The sequence below is a fragment of the Periplaneta americana genome, chromosome 3 (genome assembly GCF_040183065.1).
Source record: "Periplaneta americana isolate PAMFEO1 chromosome 3, P.americana_PAMFEO1_priV1, whole genome shotgun sequence".
Taxonomy (NCBI): Eukaryota; Metazoa; Arthropoda; class Insecta; order Blattodea; family Blattidae; genus Periplaneta; species Periplaneta americana.
Genome location: NC_091119.1, coordinates 87633479 through 87659812, shown reverse-complemented (window position 1 = coordinate 87659812; position 26334 = coordinate 87633479). Strand labels below are relative to the sequence as shown.

Genomic DNA, 26334 nt, shown 5'->3' with positions numbered 1-26334 from the left:
AAAATAATTGAAGACCCTGGATCATTGCTTCTATCCATCTCCATCAAAACTGAAGAAAAGAACCCTACAATAACAAAACAACTTGAATTTTAAGAAAGTGGATTGGAAACTATTTACAACAGAACTAGACGAACACCTCGAGCTCAACACACCACAAAATACAAACTCAGGTAGATTGAACAAATATTTCTGTGAATCTATTCTTAAAATTGCAAAAAAACACATCCCACGAGGCAAACCAAAAAAATACACCCCATTCTGGACAGAAAACCTGAATTTATTGAAACAAGATAGAGGTAAAGCAAGAACCGAAGCAGAACATAGCAAAACACCAGAAGATACTCAAGATTGGAGGAAGAAGACTGCCATTCTTAAAAAAGCAGTCATAACAGCAAAAAAGAAGAGTTTTAATAAATTTATTGAAAATATTAACTACAGAACCGATAGTGCTAAAACATATAAATTTCTGAAGAATATTTCCAATACACAGGAAAATACTTGCCAACCTATTATTCATAATAACAAAACACTAACAGATAGTAGAGATATAGCAAATGCATTTAATAAACATTACTCAAACTCTCACAGATTACATCTCAATACCAAAAAAACTGACAAATTTATCAAAAGAGAATTACATAAAAATAATAAAAACAACATTACTAGTACTATCACAAAACCTGAAATATTTCATCAAAATTTTACTTCCAAAAAATTAAGTATAGTTATACAAAATTTAAAAATCAAGAAATCTCCTGGTCCTGACAACATTCATTCAGAATTTTGAAACATCTGGGGGGAAAAGCCAAGTCTGTACTTTTATCCATTTTCAATTTATCATGGAACACCTCAATTCCTGCAGCTTGGAAAAAAGCAATCATTGTACCAATTCACAAAAAAGGGAAACCTGCTCATGATGTTAATAGTTATCGACCAATAGCACTATTAAGCATGATAGCAAAAACTATGGAGTCAATGATCTACAACAGATTAACTTGGTATTTAGAATCCCAAAATCTTTTATCACCAAGACAAGTCGACTTTCGACAACTACACTCTACTAATGAACAAGTCATATGCCTCGGCCAGGAAATAAAAGACAGTTTTAACAAGAAAGAAGATACCTTGGCAATATTTATTGACTTTCAGTTAGCATATGACTCTGTTTGGAAAAATAAATTATTACTAAAACTCCAGAAATTAGGTATTTCCAGCAATATGTTCAGATGGATATCAGAATTCCTTAGTCAAAGATTCATTGCTACTAAATTCAATAACTCACTTTCTAGTTACAGACAAACATATCGAGGTCTACCCCAGGGTGCTGTCCTCAGCACAACTTTATTCAATATTTATATAAATGACTTATCCTTCCTATTAGATGAATCAAACATGAAAACAGCACTATTTGCAGATGATATAGTTTTGTGGACTTCCGGATCTTACAGACATAGAGACAAAATTCAAAATTCTGCTCTTAAAGCTCTAAATCAACTACATGAATGGAACACATCAAATTTGATGACACTCAATTTAAGCAAAAGTAACTACCAAATATTTTCACTTGGTAAAAAAGAAAGAGAATTCAATATCCAGAACAATGACCAACACCTTCCTAGGACTTATGAATCCAAATATCTTGAAGTTATTTTCGACAGTAAGTTAACATGGAGCAACCTTTGAAATATATTTCTGAAAAAGCTCGTAAAAGATTCTCCCTTCTGAAAAGACTAGCAGGAAAGAAATGGGGATGCTGTAGAAATACTTTGAACACTACATACAAAATGTGCTGACGTACTGCGGAGAAATTTTAATTACTTCACCTTTCATAAACGAAATAGAACATGTTCAAAACGAAGCTCTCAGGCTCATTACTGGTGGAATCAAAACAACTCCAATAGATTCTATGAGATTCCTCAATAATATTAAGAGCATCAAAATGACAATAGAAAAAAAGCACTGATCCAATATGAAAAACTTAAAAGGATTACCAGGAAACAATTGGCATTCATACAGTCAGTCCTCTCTCAAAAAAGCTTCATATCCACGGTTGAAGAATTAAAACAGAAAATCAACATCCTGAATTTAAAAGAAAACTTACAAATTAAGCCAAACCCTTTAAATCTGTTAAATATAGAGTATAATCTAAATTTAACAGAAGAAATACTGACATCAGAAGTAAACACTGAAATAATGAAACAATTGTCTTTAGAGACAATTAATATTAGGTACCCTCCACAAAACTGGCTTCATTTATATACAGACGGATCCTTGATCTCCAGGGAAAAAGGTGCAGGTGCAGGTGTTATGTGCTGTCTCTTCTCACTTTATAGATCTCTTGAATATGGAACAACAAGTTTTGATGGAGAAATCATTGCAATAAGTGAAAGTCTCAGGAATCTTCTATGTCAGATCAGTAAATTTTGACCTGCTCACCCATAAATTGAGAAATCTGTATTTGTCAGAGACTGCTGTGAGTTGGTTTGAATCCTACTTAAGGGAAAGACAACAATGTGTTGTATCCGGGAATCAAAGCTCCTCCTGGCTTAACATAACATCAGGTATACCACAGGGGTCGGTACTCGGACCATTGTTGTTCACAATATATGTCAATGATATTATCTCTTGTAAGGCATTGTAACTGTCACTTGTATGCTGACGATCTTCAATGCTACATCTTTTCCCACTTAGACCGAGTAAATGACGCTATAGACAAACTGAACGAAGACATTGACTCGATTGTGATATGGACAAAGAAATTCCATCTTAATATCAATCCTGGAAAGACACAAGCAATTATATTAGGACACAAACGGCAAACCGACTGTAAAGCACCTCGACATTTCCCTCCGTTAAAGTAAGTACAGTGCATATCCCTTTCAGTTCTTCTGTAAAAAAATCTAGGCATTCACATGGATAATAATCTCAACTGGGACATGCAAATCACAGAAACCTGCAGAAAAGTATATTCTATTATCCATGTGCTAAAAAGGATAAATGTTCACCGTCCCTCTTGCTTAAAAAAGTCCCTTGTGCAGACGCTTGTATTTCCCTATTTTGACTATGCTGACATTTTACTGACTGATCTTTCCAGCGACAACAAAACGAAACTTCAATGTGCTCATAATTTGTGTGTACGTTTTGTAAGCAATGTTCGTAAATATGATCGTATTACTCCATCCCTGGAAACAATAGGTTGGCTTAAACTAGATAAGAAAAGAAATTTACATTCACTTCTCCTTCTCTTCGAAATCTTGAACTCTTCTATTCCTTCGTACCTGTCGTCTCGCTTCACTTACCTTTCTTCCCACCACAATCTGAACACACGCTCTCACCATGAAACAATACTAACAGTACCATCCCATCGCACCTCCTAATACTCATCCTCTTTCACAATAGCCTGCCAAGATTCTGGAATTCGTTAGCTGCTAGCATCAGGGACTGTCGAAATAAAATTGAATTCAAACGCAAACTTACTAGGCACTTGGTCAGTAATCGAGACTCGTTCAGACATGGTTTCTTGTAAATAGTTATCTCAATCTATCACAAAATATTTCAATATCCGGTAATTTCATCACTATAGAATTTTGTTATTCTAGGTTTAATTTGTAATGCAGTAAATACAAAAATATTCTTTGTTCTTAACTTCTATGATAAAATGTCTAGTTTTCATTAATCAGGTAATCTTGTCGTACTTTAATTTTTATTGTAATTGTAATTGTAAATTTAATATTAATTGTAATTTTATTCTTCATACTAGCCGTATCCGTGCGCTCCACTGCACCCGTTAGAAATAAATATAAAGTAATTACATAATTAAAATAGGACATTTGATCCAGGGAAGATTTGTGTTTGATAGAAGAATAAATCGTTTAATATGTTACTTAATTTAAATGTATTTAAATAATTAAAATGCGATCATTTTGGTCCAGAGACCACTCATTTGGTGCAATGACAATTCCTTTAACATGTTTCTTAATTTTTATTACATGCATCCATACTTTAATGAAGACTGACATATCATTTAGATTTAATGTGTATACTTTTTTTACTTGCTATATGTTTCCATTGAATTATGAAAAGAAACTTAATTTTAACCCTTGTTTTCTATGTATTCAGTAAATTATATTATATTATATTATATTATATTATATTATATTATATTATATTATATTATATTATATAAAAATGTGTTGATAATGGATGTACACCGATAAGTAAGTTTTTAATTTGTTATGGGGGCTCTTGAATCTCAGGAGGAACAAATTTTATTTTACAACAGCGCAACATAATCTGCTTGGCTCATTACCCAATTTTTTTGCATTGCATTTAATGCATATGTATTTTAACACGATTCAATTGAGCATAGTTAAAATTTGGATTATAAAATAATGGAATGCTAAGCTAACATATTACTACTGTGTACTAAATCAGTACACTCTCGTGGTTCGTTAATTCTCTGAGATAAACATTATTTTAAGACATACAGGAAACGAATACACAGAATAGCCTATCAAGTTGTTTGTGCATAAGAAGCTATTTTAATCTTACCTGTCCTCAATTCACTCCGAAGTTACTGTAATAACATTATAGCATTATGTCCATATAGAGAAACTACACTTTCCAATGGTGAAATAATAATTAATTACACAAATCGGTTAATTTAGCTTCCGATATTACTTCATACAAACACAGAAACATTCTCTGTAGGCTATGATTCATAGCTTTCGATTGTTGTTGACCAAGGCCCCTTATAGACGAATTCATTTGTTTATTTCATTACACCGCCTTAGATGGCAGTTATTTTAATTTTGAAACTCATTTATCTCATTAAATATCAGTCCTATCAAAATTTTTCAAAGAATAAAACTTATCGGAAATGATTTTTAATGAAATTTTTGTTGTGTAACATTTTTCACAAAAATCAATAATAGGCGAGATATTTAGATTTATTTAATTCAGACCCCCTTATAACCCCCCTTTTAAATAATGTATTTTGAATGCCATATAGCCTAAAATCTAAGTTACAACGAACTTAATTTATATTCCAATTTTCATCGAAATCGGTTCAGCCATTATCGCGTGAAAAGGTAACAAACATACAGACAGACAGACAGACAGACAGACATACAAACAAAAATTTCAAAAAAGCGATTTTCGGTTTCAGGGTGGTTAATTATATATGTTAGGACCAATTATTTTTGCAAAATCGAAAATTACCAGAAAAATTTCGGCTACAGATTTATTATTAGTATAGATTATAGTTGTAATCCCCTGGTATAGGGGCATAGAAGGCCTGATGGCCTTATCTCTACCAGGTTAAATAAATAAATACTACTAATACTACTGCTACTAAATTTAAAAATGCAGTTATATTGTCAAACTGCAATGCAGCATCTCAAACAGCCGAAATAACTAAAATGCTCTCTCAATTAATAACACTCAATAAAAGAATTGTATTCCAATGGATACCATCCCACTGTGGAATCCTGGGAAACTAGAATGCGGATGCTTTAGCAAAGAAGGGCAGCAGCACTGCTACTTACAGACCTGTTATTAAATCTATGTATTACTCTGTGACAAGATTTATTAAATCTACATACTTAGACTTCAACAAACAAAATTTGATAACACAATCTCAAGGGAAAAAATGGAACTCTCTGCATCATAATCCACAGTTAATTCCCGATTTACCACGAAAATCGTCTGTAGCTGCATTTAGATTGGCAACAGGCCATGACTGTTTGGCCAAACACCTGCATAGAATTGGAATATATCAGTCCCCTAACTGCCCATTGTGCAACTGAAACCAAGAAATGGATTCAGAACACCTCAAAATCTGTGCTTCAGTGCCTGACCATGATAATATCTTTGAAAAATATTGTCAAACGCCTGGCATTAGAAAACAACAACAACAGCATACAAATCATAATATTATTTGCATGAATTTATAAAAAATATTTGCTATACGAATTTTGCAAGTCTTTTGTGCTCTTTCGGATCACTATGCAGTGTTGTCACGACTAAAGTATTGTATTAGCACAAAACTATCATATTTAGGCCCAAACTATTGTACATCCTCTCCATGTTAAAACAAATTGCATTACCAAAGGACTACATGAAAGATTAATTTCAAACATTCGGTATTTGATGTTCACCATTAAATTTCACCAAGAAAAAATATCAAGATAAAAAGAAAATACACGATACTGAATTAAACACAATGTAGAAAATTAATATTAATAAAATCCGTCTACTGTAACTGAAGCCAACAAAACACTGAAGTAAGGGATATATATTGGAAGTGTATGTTGTATAAATTTACAACATACCGGTAGTTGAGTATAAAGATATTTTTTTCTTTTATATGGAGAAGGGACACTGCAGCCTGAACCTTACTGGGTTATTCCACCGTCACTCACATTACAATGTAACAACTCTCACCACACATTCTTAATTATACAGTTCCTGATTTTAATTGTATATTTTCATTTGATAAAATATTTCATTGCCCGGTAGAAAGGGAGAAAATAGGTGTATATTTACTTGAGAAATCATAATTTATTAAAAAAGGAAAAAATGTTAAATGTACTGTCACTCACATTACAAGACAAGGACATGCATATAGTATGCATACACAATAATGGCAAACTTTGCTCTTCTAAAAACCGGAAAGATAAGGTTTTTTCTGTTGAATGTCACAATATAATAGTGATAACTGAGTGAAAATAAAATTCCTGTAGAATAGGCTATGTTTAAATTATGAAAAATCTGTACACATTACAGTTCTCTGTCACCCACATTACTTGGTCAGAATTACTTAATAGAATTATTTTGAAGTACAATTTGTGCTAAGAAAACATTGAAATGTATCATTAACACATTATAAAATGAAGCACAGAGAAAAAATCATACAATTTCTAGTATTTAAAAAATATATAATGCCATTCTTAGTATAAAGTTACATACCAATTATATTGTATAACTCGGAGTTTTAGAAAGCCAAATCTTAAAACAGTTTACTTATATTGTGATATAAGATAAGAAAATACTGACCTTAAAATCACTGAAATTCGCATGAAAAAAAAAAACAGCAATTGATGATATCTTGAAGCTAAATTTCATAAGGAAAACAGTTTCCCACCAAAATATTCTTAAAAATAGGAAGTACACGGTGTAGGCAATGATTAAAACAAAATTTCCACCTCGTCAAATAATTTTAAAATTTTGATGAAATGTCCCACTTCTCATGACATGATCCTATTGTGCTTTACCATTTATTCATATGGGAATGGTTGTTGGAATCCAAATGGTCGCTTTTTAGTGGACATCATTGATTACTCATCTATATGGTGTCATCTGTCAATTCAGCCATGTAGACCGAAACTCTGGTGAAGTCCCACTAGAATGCCCTTTCACATTCTGAGTAGAATACTACGCCCCTTTACATTGATGCCATCTGTATGTGAGTCACAATAATACATCCAGCTGCACCATTTTGGTAAATACTATTGAAATAATTATGAATATTGAAGAAATGGAGAGTGATAGTGGAACCTCAGGATCCCTCAGGAACCTGTGTATGCAGTCTTCATAAGCCAGTACTCTTGTAAACTGAGTTATCAAGGCAGTTTAAATAGATCTTAAAACTAGATATATTTAGTTGTTAAGCTATGGGCTTTTTTTTTTAATTCATTCCTAATTATTTACTTTGTGCTGAGAGGTAGTTTATTTATGATGCTGCACTCCCGTCATAACCAGGATGAGCAGCGTGAAAACAAATTTGACAGATAGCTATGAGAAGAGGAACAAAGGTGTACGATGTCTTGTGTAGTACTGAGGGTTATAAGTTCCTAGTTTTGATATATATACACATTTTGGTGGGAATGTGCCTGCTTATAAAATGTTTCAGCAAATCTCCTAATGATTGGGGAGGGGAGGAATGGTAAGGTTGGGGAGGAATGGCAAAATCGACTCTCCGTCCTTTAAATCTGCTCCAAAAAAGAATTATCAAAATTTGTCTATATAAACCTTTTGATTACCCAACAAAATTAATTTTTCAGGAATTTGGCGTATCAAATCTAGAACAAATTTATAAACAAAAATTGCTGATTTACTTCCATAAAAACCACAATAAATTTAAATTTGATCCTCATGAATACCAGACGAGACAAAACTACAGTTTCTTTCTAAATACTCCCAAATGCCACACAACTGCTGGATTAAAACACAGCAGAAATTTTGGACCCAAAATATATAATACATTAATTAGAGCTTACCCTGAGCTAAGTACACTTAACACACATAGATTTAAGAAACAACTCAGATTAATTATTTAATTGTTTAAGCTAATTGAGTTAAAAATTGTTACTCTAATATTCATGTACTTCTTTATTTTCTATTTGTATATAGACATATTACATGCTGTATGTATTTTACCATTTATTAATGTGATTGTGCTCAATGAACTCTCGTAATTTTGTGATATATTTTGTATAACTGATCTGAACTGCGCCCGAGCACGAGCTTCTGCTCTTTCGGGCTGCAATGCCTAATGTAGCTCAAGTGTATAGTATTAATAAATATTATTATTATTATTATTATTATTATTATTATTATTACTTTCCACTTTTAGATCTTGATGTATCTGTTCGTTTCTTGTGTACCAACCGCTCTTATGAATTACACGTAACACTTTATTTTGTACTATTTGAATGGGATTTAGCGTTGTCTTAGGTGCATATCCCCATACTGTTGAACTATACAAAAGCAATTTATAAATTGTCACTTTTTTAGATGTTGACAATGCACATGTTTTCAGAAGGGGATATAGTTGTACCATTCTTGCTATTGTTTTTGCTCATGTATTTGCAATGTTGGTATGCCATAAGAGACGACTATCCAAATGGATTCCAAGATACTTAACAGAATCCTGAAATTCAAGAGCAGTACCATACAATGTTTGTTTAGTTTGTGGTACACTTCGAGTTCTACTGAAGGCTATAACTTGACTCTTCATTGTATTTACAAGTAAGCACCAATGTTGGAATCATTCTTCTATAAGGTGGACATGCCGTTGAAGTCGACCAATGGCAAGATTGGCATTACGATGTGTAGTGTATGTTAGTGTATCATCTGCATATAAGGCTAACCTGGTGACGGCAGTTTCTGGAAGATCTGAAGTATATGCACATATAAGTAAGGGCCCAGTACTGAGCCTTGCGGAACTCCTCCTAGAATTTTCTTTTGTTTTGATAAACAACAGTTTTCTTTAACACAGAAACGTCTGTTTCAGCAATCAGCAATTATATGAATCAGTGCATCAAGAACCTCTGCTTGGATTAATTTATAAATTATACCAGTATGCCACACAGAGTCCAATGTACTTTTGACATTCAGAAATATTGCTGTGGTAGTAGCTCTGTTGTTGAAACCGATAGTTGTTTGTTCAACAAGACGCAGCAGTTGATGTGTTGTAGAGAGACCATGTTGATATGCAGCCTGATAAGGTGGAATAAGGTTTGGTACACTTTATAGAAGTCTGATCAAAAGAATTCGTTCAAATACTTTGCCAAGGGCATTAATCAGACTTATTGGTCTGCGATTTGCTGGAACCGTAGGATTTTCCTTTTGTTTGGGAATGGCAGTAATGTATGCGAATTTCCAAGCATCTGGAAAATATCGATGAGCTATACACTGATTGAAAAGCTTGGTAATATACATAAGTGCCTTCCTAGGTAAGTTATTAAGTTCCATGTTATTAATTTTATCAGGACCTGGTGCCTTTTTTAGGTTTAAGGCGTTTAATAATAGTTTTGACTTCTGACGGGCTCGTTAAACTAATGTACTGGGATATGGGACATAGTAGGAATGTGCTGACAGTTTCTTCAACATGGCGATAATGTTCAACTAAGCTATCACTTTCATCAGCAGGTTTAAATTGGTTCTCAAAACAATCGGCTATCAGTTCAGCTTTTTCACTAGACTTATAAACTGGGCCATCTTTGCCATGTAAAGGTTGATTTTTGGAATAGGAATCATGTTTGGTTAACCGTTTGGTGATTGACTGTCCTGCAACAGAAATATCCTTTTCAAATTTGGCAACTTTGATTTCTAGTGCCATTTTATGCACTCTATTTTTCATAATGTTATATACGTTTTTGTCAGTTTGTGATCTAGTTTACGAGCTCTCTGTTTAGCCATTCTTAATAGACGTAAATTCTCGAGTTTTGATGGACATGACTTTGTATTGGTTCTTTCTGTAATGAAGCATATTTTGCTGCTTTCAGAGTGTTTTCAAAGATTTTGATTCCTATATCAATGTCTTCTTTTGTTGTAATCAATGGATTAGCAGGAATTGATTGTGAAATATATCCCCGATAGGACTACCAGTCCATGCTGCTTAAGAAAGTTTGAGGAAATATCCTCTCAGTAGTTGTTCGCTCAATGAGTAAAACAACAGGGTCATGATCAGAGGACAATATTCTTGTAAAGTGTCTGTAAACAAGAGTATAGTATTACATTTGAAAAGAAAACCATCAAGTACATCTGGTTTATGACTTGGATTGTGAAAGTAGTAAATAGGTTTGTTAGGAGCTAAGACTTGATAGCTGTGATTATCAGCAGTTTTGAGAGTATGCAACCTCTGGTTGTTGTTACACGTGAATTCCACTCAATGTTCTTAGCGTTGAAGTCACCACCAATTATAAAATTATTTCATATACAAGATATTGCATCAAGTTCTGAAACTAAGAAAGGCTTATTTGGAGAGCAATATATCGATCCAATTAAAATAGTTTCGTTTCTGTACTCAATTTCAATTAAAGTTATAGACATGTGTGTAAGCTGGGGTGATTGTATTCTGTAGTGTATAATGCAATTTTTAACTAAGATAGCTGTTCCACCAAAAGGACCATTACTTCCATCAGAGCGATACACTGTATAATTTGTAACACTAAGTCTCTTATTTGGTGTTTATTGAGTTTCTGTAATTAAAAACACATCTATATCATGCTGATGTAAAAAGTCGTCAAGCACATTTTTATCTCTAGTCACTCCATTAGCATTCCAGGTCACAATTTTTAGTGGCTTATGTAACTTTTGTCTGGGATTATTTTGTGCCATTGCCAAACAGACTAGAAACACCATCAATGAACACTGATATTTTATTAAAAATATCTTTTTGTTGCTTCACTTGCAAAAAGTTTTGATGTAAACATCTTAAATAATAACTGATATTGAACGTTTTTAAAAAGTTCCACCATTCTCTCAATTCATGAAAAAATTGACTAAAAGATAAACTATCAGAAAATTGGCCTTCTGCCTGTCGAGTATTAATCGGAATCAGAATCCTTTAATAACATGTTGAGTGACGGGAAGTGGAGGAAAAGACTGGGCAGAAAGATCTGGCTGCTTCTTATAAGTAGGATTCCTATTTTTCACTTCATTTACGTAAGCTTGGTATTTTGGACACTGTCTAAAATTAGCAGGATGATCCCCTTGGCAATTAGCACATTTAATAGGAATATAAGTAGGTTTTTTACAATAATATGATTCGTGGTTTTCACCACATTTAACACATCGTGGTTGGATGTGACATGAATTAGTCTTGTGGCCAAACCCTTGACACTTGTAACATTGAATCGCCCATTCCTGGGAGATGTAATCTTCAATTTCTACTCTAAGATGGCAAAGACTGCGAATATTGGATTTGTCTTCTAATTGATTTACTGTCACGACCCAAATTGGCATAGGCAACCATATCATTAAGCCCGTGTTTTCGTATTGGACTCCTTTTCTTAATTGTCGGACAGACTCAATAGGATAATTTAGATTACGAAGCTCAGTTAGAATTTCTTCAGACGGTAATTCATTTGGAAGTTCTTTTAGAACAACTTTCAATACTTTTGAATTGTTATAAGGAAAGGTGTAGAAATTATATTTTTGCAGAGTCAAATAATCTTGCAATTTCTCAAAATCATCTTTTGTTGAAACATATAGTTTCAGATCGACAGGACTAAACTACTCTTCAGCTAATATTTGAAGTGAGTTCTTCAAAGTTTGTTGCAACTTGAAATAATCAACTTTACTTGTCACTTTAAACCAAACCCTTTAACTCTATTAAATATAGAGTAAGATATAATCTAAATTTAACAGAAGAAATACTGAAATCAGAAGTAAACACTGAAATAATGAAACATTTGTCTTTAGAGACAATTAATATTAGGTACCCTCCACAAAACTGGCTTCATTTATACACCGACAGATCCTTGATCTCCAGAGAACAAGGTGCCGGTGCAGGTGTTACGTGCTGTCTCTTCTCACGTTATAGATCTCTTGGATATGGAACAACAAGTTTTGATGGAGAAATCATTGCAATAAGTGAAAGTCTCAGGAATCTTCTATGCCTTACTTACTGGCTTTTAAGGAACCCGGAGGTTCAGTTCATTGCCGCCCTCACATAAGCCTGCCATTGGTCCCTATTCTGAGCAAGATTAATCCAGTCTCTACCATCATATCCTACTTCCCTCAAATCCACTTTAATATTATCTTCCCATCTACGTCTCGGCCTCCCCAAAGGTCTTTTGCCCTCCGGCCTCCCAACCAGCACTCTATATGCATTTCTAGATTCGCCCATACATGCTATATGTCCTGCCCATCTCACGTCTGGATTTTATGGTCCTAATTATGTCAGGTGAAGTATACAATGCGTGCAGTTCTGTGTTGTGTAATTTTCTCCATTCTCCTGTAAATTCATCCTTTTTAGCCCTAAATATTTTCCTAAGAACTTTATTCTCAAACACTCTTAATCTCTGTTCCTCTCTCAAAGTGAGAGTCCAAGTTTCACAACCATACAGAACAACCGGTAATATAACTGTTTTATAAATTCTAACTTTCAGATTTTTTGACAGAAGACTAGATGACAAAAGCTTCTCAACCGAATAATAACAGGCATTTCCCATATTTATTCTGCGTTTAATTTCCTCCCAAGTGTCATTTATATTTGTTACTGTTGCTCCAAGATATTTGAATTTTTTCACCTCTTTGAAGGATAAATCTCCAATTTTTATAGTTCCATTTCGTACTATATTCTGGTCACGAGACATAATCATATACTTAATCTTTTCGGGATTTACTTCCAACCCTATCGCTTTACTTGCTTCAACTAGAATTTCCGCGTTTGCCCTAATCGTTTGCGGATTTTCTCCTAACATATTCACGTCATCCACATAGACAAGAAGCTGATGTAACCCGTTCAATTCTAAACCCTCTGTGTTATCCTGAACTTTCCTAATGGCATATTCTAGAGAGAAGTTAAAAAGTAAAGGTGATAGTGCATCTCCCTGCTTCAGCCCGCAGTGAATTAGAAAAGCATCAGATAGAAACTGACCTATACGAACTGTGCTGTAAGTTTCAATAAGACACATTTTAATTAATCGAACTAGTTTCTTGGGAATACCAAATTCAATAAGAATATTATATAAAACTTCTCTTTTAACCAAGTCATATGCCTTTTTGAAATCTATGAATAACTGATGTACCATATCCTTATACTCCCATTTTTTCTCCAATATCTGTCGAATACAAAAAATCTGATCAATAGTCAATCTATTACACCTAAAACCACACTGATGATCCCCAATAATTTCATCTACATATGGAGTTAATCTTCTCTAAAGGATATTCGACAAAATTTTGTACGACGTCAACAAAAGTGATATTCCTCGAAAGTTACTACAGTTAGTCTTGTCCCCCTTCTTAAAAATAGGTACGATTATGGACTCCTTCAATTGTTCTGGTACAATTTCCTTTTCCCAAATTGCAAGTACAAGTTTATAAATTTCGCTATATAATGCACTTCCACCCTATTAATTCTGCTGGAATTTTATCGATACCTGGATATTTGTACTTTTTCAGATTTTCTATCGCAATTTCGACTTCTGAAAGCGTGAGTTCGGGTATAAATGGCTCAGCAGTTTGTATTTGAATTTCATCCCGATCATTTCTATTTGGCCTATGTATATTTAGTAGTTGCCCAAAATAGTTTTTCCATCTGTTCAGGATTGAATGAGAGTCTGCAAGCAAGTCACCATTCTCATCCTTGATCACGTTTACCCTTGCCTGATATCCGTTTTTAAATTCCTTTATACCCTTATATAAATCTCGAATGTTTTTATTCTTACTATTTATTTCTATCTCATTCAGTTAATCTTCTATGCCACATCAATAAATTTAAGAATGCAGTTGTATTGTCAGACTCCAAAGCAGCTATTCTATCAATAGTCTCTAAAGACACACGTTCATCTCAAACAGCAGAAATAACTAAAATGCTCTCTCAATTAATATCACTCAATAAAAGAATTGTATCCCAATGGATACCATCCCATTATGGAATCCTGGGAAACGAGAATGCGGATGCTTTAGCAAAGAAGGGCAGCAGCACTGCTACTTACAGACCTGTTACTAAATCTACGTATTACTCTGTGAAAAGATTTATTAAATCTACATACTCAGACTTCAACAAACAAAATTTGATAACACAATCTCAAGGGAAAAAATGGAACTCTCTCCATCATAATCCACAATTAATTCCCAATTTACCATGCAAATCTTCTGTAGCTGCATTTAGATTGGCAACAGGCCATGATTGTTTGGCCAAACACCTGCATAGAATTGGAATATATCAGTCCCCTACCTGCCCATTGTGCAATTCAAATCAAGAAATGGATTCGGAACACCTCAAAATCTGTGCTTCAATGGCTGACCATGATAATATCTTTGAAAAATGTTGGAGTGCAAGAGGTCAAAGTCTTTATTGTCAAACGCCTGGCATTCGAAAACAACAACAACAACAATTTTACTTGTCACTACAATAGGAGGTGGTGGCTTATGTTTCTGACTTCCATTTTGGGAATTTGTAGATTTTTCTTCAGTGGTGGAAGAATCCATTTGTGATGAAGGTCGATGACTTACAGAATTATCTATTTCAATTTCAGGATCTTCTAATAGTGGTTGGAAAACATTGTTAGCATTCACTAGGATTTTAGTACCTATTTCTTTATACAGTGCATTTGTAGCTCGGCCGGACCATTCCGCAGTGGTCTTGGACTGGGTGAAGATTGGGACGCCTGCCGCCAGAGTTACACACAAACAACTGGCATGTCATGGGTACGGAACACTAACTACTCTACTAATATTAGGCTTACCTGCATCACAACAGATGTTGAAAGTGATGACCTTCAACTCGAACACATTCCCTATATCTCCGAAAACAATTCTGGTTCACTCGCAAAAGTTCATGTTGACTAATTGCCTGTATTTCTCTCGTGATGTTGTCCTTCAATTCTTGTAATGTGTGTGGATTTGATGCGTACACTTTATTCTTTAATGTCCCTCATAAATAAAAATCGCATGGAGGTAGGTCAGGGGGAACGAGGTGGCCACAATCCTCGACTAATTATTATGTCACCAAACACACTTCGCAATTCATGCATAGAATTCGCAGCGGTGTACACTGTAGCTGAATCCTGCTGAAACCAGCCACTCAATTGTTCCTCTCTCGTGTTGCTGAAAAAAATTATTTAAAATTCAAGTTACATAAACTTGTGAATTAACTTTTGTTTCGAAAAATATGAGACCGATAATTCTACTCGCACTCACTGCACACCAAACCCCACTTTTGCAGCATGGTGAGGAACCTCTTGAATAATATGGGGATTTTCGGTAGCCCAGTATCTATTGTTCTGAGCAGAAACGTGACCGTGAAGATGAAACCACGCTTCATCAGTGAAGAACGTTAAAAGTGGGTCCACGTCGCCATTATGAACGGACTGCAATAATTAACCCTACTTACAGGGTCTTGTGGTTGTAAAGCATGAACTACAGTTACCCTGTACGGCTTAAGTTTCAGAAGTTCCGTTGCCACAAAAGCTGATGTCTTGGAAATGTTAACCTCTTATGCTAAACGTCGCATTGATTTGCGGTGTGAGTGCTCTAACTGGGCCTCTACTTCATCAAACTTCTCTTCTGTCAGTTCACGGCGTTGTTGAACACGTTTCTTGTTCAAAAAAGATTTTGTATGTCTGACTTTATTGACAAGGTCATGAATAGTTGACCTGCAAAGAATTCGAACACCTGCAAACTGATGTTCAAGTTCTCTTCGACACCTTGTTGCAAAAGAGTATTTCACATACATATCATAGAGAGAAATACGTTGTTCTAAAGTGTACTTATCCATTATTAATAGACGAGACAACACAATTTTACTCACAACACGCGCACAGACGTTTTTCCCTCACGACAGATCCAACTCGACTGACTGGCGCGTCAGCGGTAGCTACAGTGCTACTCTGGCGGCAGGCGCGCCAATCTTCACCCAGTCCAAGGCTGCCGCAGAACAATCTGGCCGAGCTACGAACGCACTGTGTAAACGAGCAGCTGAAGTTCGGGCTGTTGATGTCATGTAATTAAAACTAATGTGGTTTGGTGCAATATGCCAACAATCTCGATGTGACTGACCAGAAACGGGAAAACTCATTGTTGATATGTTGTTACTTTTATATCTTAATAAGTAAAAGTGCAGTAACAACTACAAAAATCCGACTCACAGAAACATGCGAATGTAAGTTTATGTCAAAGCCACCTACAGTAGATCTGTTTCCACTACACACTGAAGTGAATTTCCACACTTGCGTGCAGCTTTCAACCAGGCCTGTACTCTCGTTTTCGTCCAGCTTCCGACATATGAGGTCTTTTCTGAATCCTTGCACCATCAGCCACTCGTCTTAGTGCATTTTATCATTCATGATGGTATTTCCTTCCGAATTTCTTGAGTACATTAGAAATTTTCATTGCTACTCTCACAAACTGGATCTCGTAACTGTCGCGTAATTTAACTCGGAGGTAAATGGCATTTTTATGCACTGGTAGCATTGTCTTAAGGTACATAACGAGGTACCGCTCGCTTCCATATCTTAAGTCACAGTGACACAGCCTGTGTCGAGGTTGCTAAAGACTGCTATTTTTCCACATTCCCTTTCGCCCCTCAGGCATATAGTCCAACCAGTTTACAGTTATTGTTATTAAGAAGTGGCATGTGTTCTCTATTCAGATAAATCATTATTGTAGAGACTGTCAAAGTGATAATGAACTGCTTTCACACCGGATGTTTCATTTGCCCATGCTCACTTCCCATATAACTTTCAAACTTAATGGACGTAATTGAGTGAAATTTAATCCGAACATACCTTGGTAAATACTGTCAGAACGCACTGCAACCAAATAAATAAAATAAATACAGTAGAACCTCGATTATCCGTCACCCTATTAACCAATTGGATTATCCGACTGTCTCTCTCTTGCTATGTTTTTTCTCTGCAGAAAAATACTCAGTACTGTACAATATGAAGGGTTTGCGGGAAAAACGATGAATGTTACAATTCTGTTAAGGTTGATGTCATTATCTAATTCAATGGATCACTACGAAATTTAGTGTTGTTCTTATGAAAACTGGTAAAAAAGGAGAATTACCACCACGAATACAGTAATCCTTTCCTTTATTTTTTATTGACTCAGCAATACATCTTGCAGTTATAGACTCAATTAGATCATTACCTAATTCTTAACAGAAATGTGACATTCATCATTTTTCCTGCAAACCCTTCATATGTTAACACTCATTTTTTCTATGGAAGGTTATTACCAGCCTTTACCGTTACATAGTATGTAGTAGGAATGCTACTGTTACTGGCAGTAGAAACACTTTTAGGAGGAGGCTTTTTCACAACTTGTAAAATAGTCTTCATCAGCTTTGAAAGAAATGATCCCAAGAACTTTCACACAACTGCAAACCTATGCATCATTTAGTCATTCTGTGCAAAATGTCCAGAGAAAGTGTGTTGAGCTGGGAAAGGAAAAACTGCAGCTCATAGTGCATCAGAATACAAGATTGGCATTTGTTATAACCGGCATAACATTATATAATGTGTAGTATGAAGACACCAATCGTTGCAGTATGGTGGGAATTTCAAATTATGAACCCAAGTATTATATGCTTAATTTATGAAAATATTTTATGGCACGGATATCCGATTTTTTCGATTAACTGTTCAGTCCACCCTCATCATTACCACAGATAATAGAGGTTCTACTGTAAGAGGACATGCCTCTCCATGTTACGGTAGGTATTCACCTACAATCCAAGGACAACTTTACATAGAATTATTAATTTGCATTGAGTATTATTCCCACATTTCTTAGATGCTGACCTTGCAGGTACACCTTAGTCTTCAAGCCACTAGCTGAAAATGATCTGTGATTCTTATTTCGAACGACCAATACTTCCCAAGCACATTTTCACATATATTACTCCATCCTTCACTTGTGATTGAGTACAATCCGGTATTTGTTGGTCATTGTCTTTTGTTCGCTGGTTTTTACAAAAGGTATATGAAGAGTAATCTATACCTGCAATGTTGTTCCACAGACAACTAAGTAATGATTTCATGAAGGGAGAGGCAGAAAAAAAAAATAATTTACTTCCTTGATATATTTTATAAAGATTCAGAAAGTGTAGAAAATAATAGTTGAGTCAACAGGAGTATCTAAAACATTATTTTGTAAGACTGCAAAGCAGCAAGAAGTACACGAGGAACAGGGTAGTACCGGTACATTGTTCGAAAGTCTCAGAGTATAAAATATAACACATCATGTGTTGTGTAATGTAGTTCAATTATTTAAAAATAATTTTAATGTTAATGTTATGAAACTCTTAAGCTTGCATTAATATTTTTAACCTTCCAAAAATGGTTGTAGGAACTAAAGTTAAATTGTCAGTATTGTATTGTTGCAGGGTGATAGGGAGAAAATCGCCAACCTGATTGAAGACACTCTGCAGAGTTGCTTCAACAGCCAACTGCTGAGTCCGAACAGTGGCAACTCGCAGCTGCTGAGCTCAGCCTCCCTCTTCCCCACGCAGTCGTCAGCCCTTGTGTCCCCCGCTCCCAATAGTCAAGTGACAGTCCACTCTGGCAGTTAATAGTGGCTCCACAGCCAGTGGGCTGACAACTGAACTAGCTGGTGCATGGTGCTGTTTTAATTAACGTGGCAGTGATGAAGAGAATCGAGTGAAAGAAGAGTGTAAAAGTCCACTTTAATAGCCGGCAACAGGTGTAAGGAATATGCATTCTCAAAGGCTGGAATCCAGTAATATAAACAAATTGCTCCCTCTCTCTGTAATTCCTTAACTCTTCGATTTTTCATGTATAAATATATATTTTTTAAGTCAGCTTGATGCAGAAAGCTAGTCATACTCTTATCCACATGGTTTCTCCTGCTCCAATACGTTGCATATCAAACTTTATGTGTTGCTGCAGGTTTGGCTTCATTTCCAAGAGGATGTTCTGATATCACTGTCATTGCAACAGTATTGAGCAAATGGAGTGGTACCTGCTAAATTGAAATGCCATCACTGATACTGAATTTGAGGGTTCTTGTGACTGATCTGGAGCTGATTTATTTTTCTTGCCGATGGCAGCTCTAGAGCAAAGAATGTGCCCTTCCAAGGATATCTCATCCATCCTGTGGCAGATTCTTCCAATGTCCTTTTAACTCCGACCACACTTATGTAAACATATATGGCATATATTCGATCTTGCTTCGTTAGTCTTGGGTCGTATGTAATCTACATTTCTATTCAACAAAAATACATAAATAAACATAAAAACTATGCAGAATGTATTTGGCTTGAAATACAAATTCATGTAACTATTAGCGTATAATTTTCATAGCATACATTATTACATTGTTTACTTGAGTAATATAGTCCTCTTTGTTCATGATTTTGCAATGCAGAATGTGTGAACGGTAAGAGAAATCTCCCGTGTCCTGTGATATGCTTCTAAATTTGTCACGAGACTTGAAATACAGTTAGAGAACTGAAGTGTATGGATGTGGTGATACAAACGCGTCTCTATTTCCGATTCATATTTTGAAGACTTCTTCAATGGCATTGCAATACATGCTACCCGCGTCTGCTCCCAGGAACTGTTGCTTCTAGACTTGTATTAATTCCGCACTTTTACTTGCTGCATTGTGTAAGGCATATAAGCTTCATTTTGTAAACAATACAATACTCAATTAGATCAATAGGTATGTGTGTATATAATGAAAATACTATTTTGTTACTTTTTAACGTGATGTGTTTGCCTCTTGAGACTGATATGTGTAATTAAGCTGATAAAGATTGTGTTGATGTCTGTGGCGTCGGTGAGAGGCAAGGGGCCAACTCAATAATTATTATAATTATAGTTTTGCTGGAAGGGTGGAAGGACAGCCACGTGCTCGACTGGTACTCATTTGTTCTGGTCGTGTAGCAGGCAGGTGCTTCTAGAATGAAGGGCTGACGCTGAACAAAATGGTGGGTTGTAAAAAAATTGTGGACTAAAATGGCATATCCTTGCAAATCTAGCCTATCAATATTTTTTCCTCCCTCAAAGCTTGAAAATGTTTTTGCTCAAATTCCAGTGCAGTGTTTTCTGTAATTCAGGTTGTCATAGTCTGTATAGAATTTTGGAAGTAATGGGGTACATATTTGTAGCATTCACCCACCATGTCACACATTAATTTAAAGCTTCAGAGATGAACATTTGCACTTACGTCACTAACAAAAGTCATACGAAAAAGAAAATACGATGTATTGTTCTTCCCTAGTCTAATGAAAATTTTAAGAAAACAACACTGCTTTGTATGGCTCATATTGAGCAAGTTTAAGACTGTCTTTGACTGAAACAATGCAAATCTGTTTAATGTGAAAGCATTCGAATGATGATTGGTGAATGTATTTTCAAGCATGATCCTGTAAACCATATGGTTGCATTTTTTCTTATGCACATGATAAATATATAAGACTGTCAATGGGCAAGTAGAATTAAAGAAAATCATCTGCACATGAGCTCAAGAAAATATGCATATCCAAGGTTGAAAAGGTCAGCAGAAAATGTGTTAACAATAATTTGTTGTTATCATTGCTTGTATTGTGTAAGGTTCATGCAACCCCCTTTGAAATTATGTCAATGGCCGTTTTCACTTTGTGTTCTTATGATGAGCATTCAGCCATTCTAGTTCATTAAACAATCATAAATATGGCTAACATATGCTACATTGATTTAATTTTCTTTATTTTTTGTAAACATACCTCCTCTTTGTCCTTTCATAAATTCCTCTTCATTGTTCCATCACCCACATCTTTGTACTTGTAGCTATTAGACAGAATAATAAGATTTACCGGTATGAGGATGAGCAAGAAAGGGTTTCTCCCTCAGTGGCAGGTACATTGATATGAACATTATTGACTCATACAGTAATCCCCCCTTATCCGCAGAATGTGTAACTGCAGTTTTAATTATCTGCGGTTAACTTTGGCAACATTTCAATATTTGTCTATATAATTTGTCGCCTGGCATCTTAATCTGTAGATTTTATAGAAAATCTAGATGGCAAGCATATGTGTTACGTACAACACATTTATTATTATTATTATTATTATTATTATTATTATTATTATTTACTTCTCTTGTATTGTTTGTAATTGTCTATTAAATTATATATATCATAGGTATGTATGTTATCGAAAAAATTCTTATTTATATGATTTGCTATTATCTCCAGCTTCGTGTACCCCCTGTAGGTTTCAATACATATCCCCCACTCATACGGGGGGGATTACTGTATATGTTCACATTGGGAGAATGTGTCAGAAATGTAAACGACTTTGCCTTCATGGACATTGCCTGCAGTACAGCACACACTAGTAGGTACATTTTGCACCAGTAATTAGAACATGTTGTACATATGAATGACTGCAGCAATGCAAAACAAATATATATATGAACACCTTTAACAACACAAGGCCACTGGAAGATCTCGCAGTAGATGGAAAGATGAAATTCAGAAGAATGGAAATGGGAATTACCAACTGGGAGGAACTAGCAAAAGACAGAACAGAGTGAAAGCATTATGTGAAATCGACATGCTCCATAATCTCCTTTGATTGATTGATTGATTGATTGATTGATTGATTGATTGATTGATCGATCGATCGATCGATCGATCGATCGAATCGATCGATTGAATGTATTGTTGCAGAATAGTCAAATGTCATAAAAAGAGTGAAGTACCTCTCCTTCTCTCTACAGAAAACTGTCCCAACACTATCTTTGTCCATCACAAATTTCACTTAAACTCGCCAATTTGGAAACTTCTTTTCTATCTTTTCAGCAAACTACGCACCCACTATTTTTGGGATCACACATTTTGTTGATACTATATCAGATTGAAGTCAAAGATTTGAAGTGAAGGGGGTGCAGCCTGTTGCCTTTTTAATTCATAGATCTATCTTCTTCCAAGAAGCTGCTATAGCTCAGAACTTAAATGCTGAGTTGGTAGGATAAAGGTCCTGACTAGAGAACTATCCTCCCCTGTTTGGTGACACATTATTCTAAGTTTTCAATTACTGATATTTTTTATTTACTGACTTGTTTCTCAGATGTTTGAAATAACACTTCTTTCTTTGTAGTCGATCATGTCCAATTTCGTTTTGATGTAATGTGAATGTAACACCATTACCTCTTATCAACAGAAAAAACTCCTAACTACAGTATTGGGTGGTTGGAGGTTCCAATGCCATATACTTTCTCCATGCAATAGAGATGCACCTTTGAATCTAAAGTCAGGGTAAGGATTTATGTTGAGATGATATTGCTCACTGTAAGGCACTATATTAAGTAAATCCACAAATGTAGTATAGTGATAGCATAACAAAAGGTACGAAAGAAAAATATATACCTCATTAGATCTTATTCTCAGGACCTCTTTACTAATGTCAATGTTTAAACTCTGATCTACCATAGCTACCTGGCAAAAGTAGGGAAAAGGTATAGAGATGGCTGATCGCATCTTTCACTGCCATAACTCGACAGCTTTGAGCATTGTATAATCTGATTTTCTACACTTCCATCCGAAACATTATCAAAATCAGTGAGTGATCACATATGATTCCTATTCTTGTGAGCCAGAAGGTGTCCAAAACATATTTTTACATATAAGTACAACATCAAAAGATATTCATAGTTTCGTGTAATTCCTGGCTCATCAGCCACACACAGTCCTGCATTGAACAAGTTCCTTAGTACCTTCAGCATACATTGCTTCCTTCAGTTAAAGATCTGAACCAGTAAGAATGGTAATTGCCTAAAAGAGGTAGGGGTCTGGCTGTTTCAAGTGTCGATTCTGCAAGGGTTTAAAAAATGTTATACAAGAATATTTTAGATTTGTTGCAATGTAATACCATCAGTTTGTTCTAAATAATTATTTTCTTTCTGTTGGCCATGTTCTGAACTTCGTGACAAACAGTCAGAGTTGTTTGCACTCTAGATTTTTTTTTCAATATTTCAACATTTAATATTAATTGAAACGGATTAGGCAAACAATTGCTTGCAATTGAGTACAAGACAGACTTCTTCTCTTGCCTGCTTGTTTATTTTGTTGGCCAGAAAAGCCATAGTTCTTTGGAAACATAGTTATCATAATGGACTAGAAATGTTGAAATTAAATTGGGTACCTTCCTCATTCAGTTTTTTAATTACACAACAACATTATCTTCAGTGAAGTATGAAGAAATATTCAGCTCAAGAAGTGAGCCTCAGCTGCATCAGTCTGATCCATTGCCATATCTGAATTTCTAGTTGTGCTCTCATAGACGATAGCAAAAGATCCCAATTTCCATAAACAAAAATAACTATCACCTCATCCTCGTAAGCCCATGCAAAGAAAAAGTGTTGAAGTGTTAGGTGTTGTTCCTGTTTTCCAAACCTTTGAAAATAGTTTTCCTTGTTTGTGAAAGAAAAAATACAGAAATTATATGATAGGATATATATTTGATGTCAACATTTACATCCATGTAAGGTAGACCTCACAATTTGTATCCGGTGCCACAATTATATTCATTACAGTTATACCTTTTGTAGACGCTCTTACAATTTAACTTTCGACCCCATTTAGATCAATCAAAATTGACACTTCTACGACTCTTTTTGATTTTCAGTACACTTATATCGGACACACACTATTTCTAATAATACTTGTTACTAAAAACATACTACACCATTATCCAATATGTTCGTTACTATGTCTGTTTCTTGTGTACATTTCATTTTCAGATCTCACTAATTTTCTACATATTATACTTCATTACCCTAACTAGCCTCCCCCGCCATACTCCTCACCTATTTTCATTATCTCTATCGATCTACTTAACTTCCTATTACACTCCTTTAATTCATTCAGAATTGACACTTTTATCACTCCATTCTAGATTTTCAGTTCACTTAGACTATATCGAACACACACTGTTTCTACTAATACTTGTTACTAAAACATATTACACCATTGTCCAATATGTTCGTTATTATGACTGTTTCTTGTGTACATTTCATTTTCAGATCTCACTAATTTTCTACATATTATACTTCGCTATCCTAGCTAGCCTCCTCCACCATACTCCTCACCTACTTTCATTACCTCTATCTTCTTATCTAACTTCCTATTCCACTCCTCTAATTCATATTTCAATTTATTTACTAAGTCCTTAGTTATCTCTTCCTTAGCTGTCTCTGTACCAGAAACATCCACTTCACCATTTTCTGTTATAAACTCGTCATTCTTTTTCGTCACTTCACTTCTCACCATTTCAGCTCTTGCACTCACAGAACCAATTTCACTTCTCCTCTCGGCAATGACCTTTCTTCCCACTAATCTGGTTAAATCACTTCCTGAATCACTTGAATAAATACAGCAATTATAATTGTGGTTAAAAAATATTTCATAAAATATACTATTTTGATATGCCACTATCTTTTCTCTCTTTTTCTTTTCCATGGGTGGCTGTTCTTAAGTGTCAAGTCAATTTTGTGATTCATGCCTTTCAAAAGATGTACAGTATTTAAGATTATATTGGAAGCATGAGATACTTGGAAGGAATCATAACTTTACCAATAATAGAGTGACCAAGTTGTTAATGTCATTATTAAGGCATGTCTTCACTTATTAACGGATTTGATTGGGTATGTAGATATGCTCTAGTTTGTGAAGTATAAGATGTCAAGGTCATCATACAGTTGCCTATTTCGAATAAGATAATCCTTCCCAGTGATGATTCTACACTTGGCTCATTGAAGCCCACACAGACATTAAAGGGTTGCTTGAGCCCATATTTTCTAGTCCAGATAAAATCACTCTAATCTTGTTGACCAAATTACCCGAATGAGTCATAACACATCTAACAAAGATACACAGCTCACGGAGGTTGGTTAGTTTGGGGTAATTTTTCCAGATGTCCCTTTTTTAACGGGATTGTTCCTTTTTTTAGATTCTAGTCCCGTTATCCCAATAAAACCTGAACAGGATGCTTACTGTCTCTTTTTATAGACTTTGGTCCCATTTTTCTTAAATTCATAGCATGACTTCATTATTTTGGACATGTTGATTTGTTATATTTTGAGGTCGAAAACATTCATTTACGACTTTTATCCACCTTTGTGAAAATACTCTCTTTGTAATAAATCAAAAATGCTGCAACGAGCACTAACAAGGTCTGCCTTTGTGTGTATGCCAATGCCAGTCTGTGTATAGTACCGATAACAGTGATAGTGAAGTTGAAGCTATTGTGAGTGGTGATCCAGATTTTTATCATGCCAAAAAGGAAGTGTAGTTTCACTCTGGATTTAAAAGAAGAATATCCCTTCTTGAAAGAAGATGCAACAACAAACAAGTTCCAATGTACAATACCAAAAAAAAAAAAAAATGGGCCGAGTCTTGGTAGCAGTCCTCCTGAATGTAGACAACAAGCTTTGCAAGACTGTCCACAAGTAGCATACATATAGAAGTTCTTGTTTACTGCACATGTGCAATGCATTATATCTGTAACTTAGTAAAATTAGGTGGCCCATTTATTTCTTCTGGAACTGTACAGTTTGTCATTCGGTATTTTTATTGAACACAGAGGTCGTTCATATATAAAACAGCATTTGACCAAGCAGAAACATGAAGTGGCAGCTGCTGCTTCCAGTTCAAGTGAAGATGTTAAATCATTTTTCACGAAAAATGCTAACAGGAAGTTAACTGATGAAAGTAAAAAGTCTTGTAGCATAAGAAGGTTTGTTTGTGTTCAATGAACTGCACTTCTACAATAGTGAGAAGTTTGTTTCGAAAGAAATTTACATGTAGACGAACAAAGGGCAAATCAGTTTTAGTGAATGTCCTGGCACCTTATGCAATGCA

At 35.0% G+C, this 26334-nt stretch overlaps 1 protein-coding gene across 2 annotated transcripts in view; it reads left to right on the top strand.

Annotated features, from left to right (window-relative positions):
• Positions 1–21163, top strand: part of Madm (MLF1-adaptor molecule) — a 418262-nt gene extending 397099 nt beyond the window's left edge. For both annotated transcript variants that reach the window (XM_069820929.1, XM_069820930.1), the window contains exon 10: positions 18851–21163. In XM_069820929.1, coding sequence (XP_069677030.1) covers positions 18851–19036 — 186 coding nt within the window. In that variant the 3' untranslated portion in view covers positions 19037–21163. The remainder of the gene's footprint in view (positions 1–18850) is intronic.
• Positions 21164–26334: the final 5171 nt, after the last annotated feature.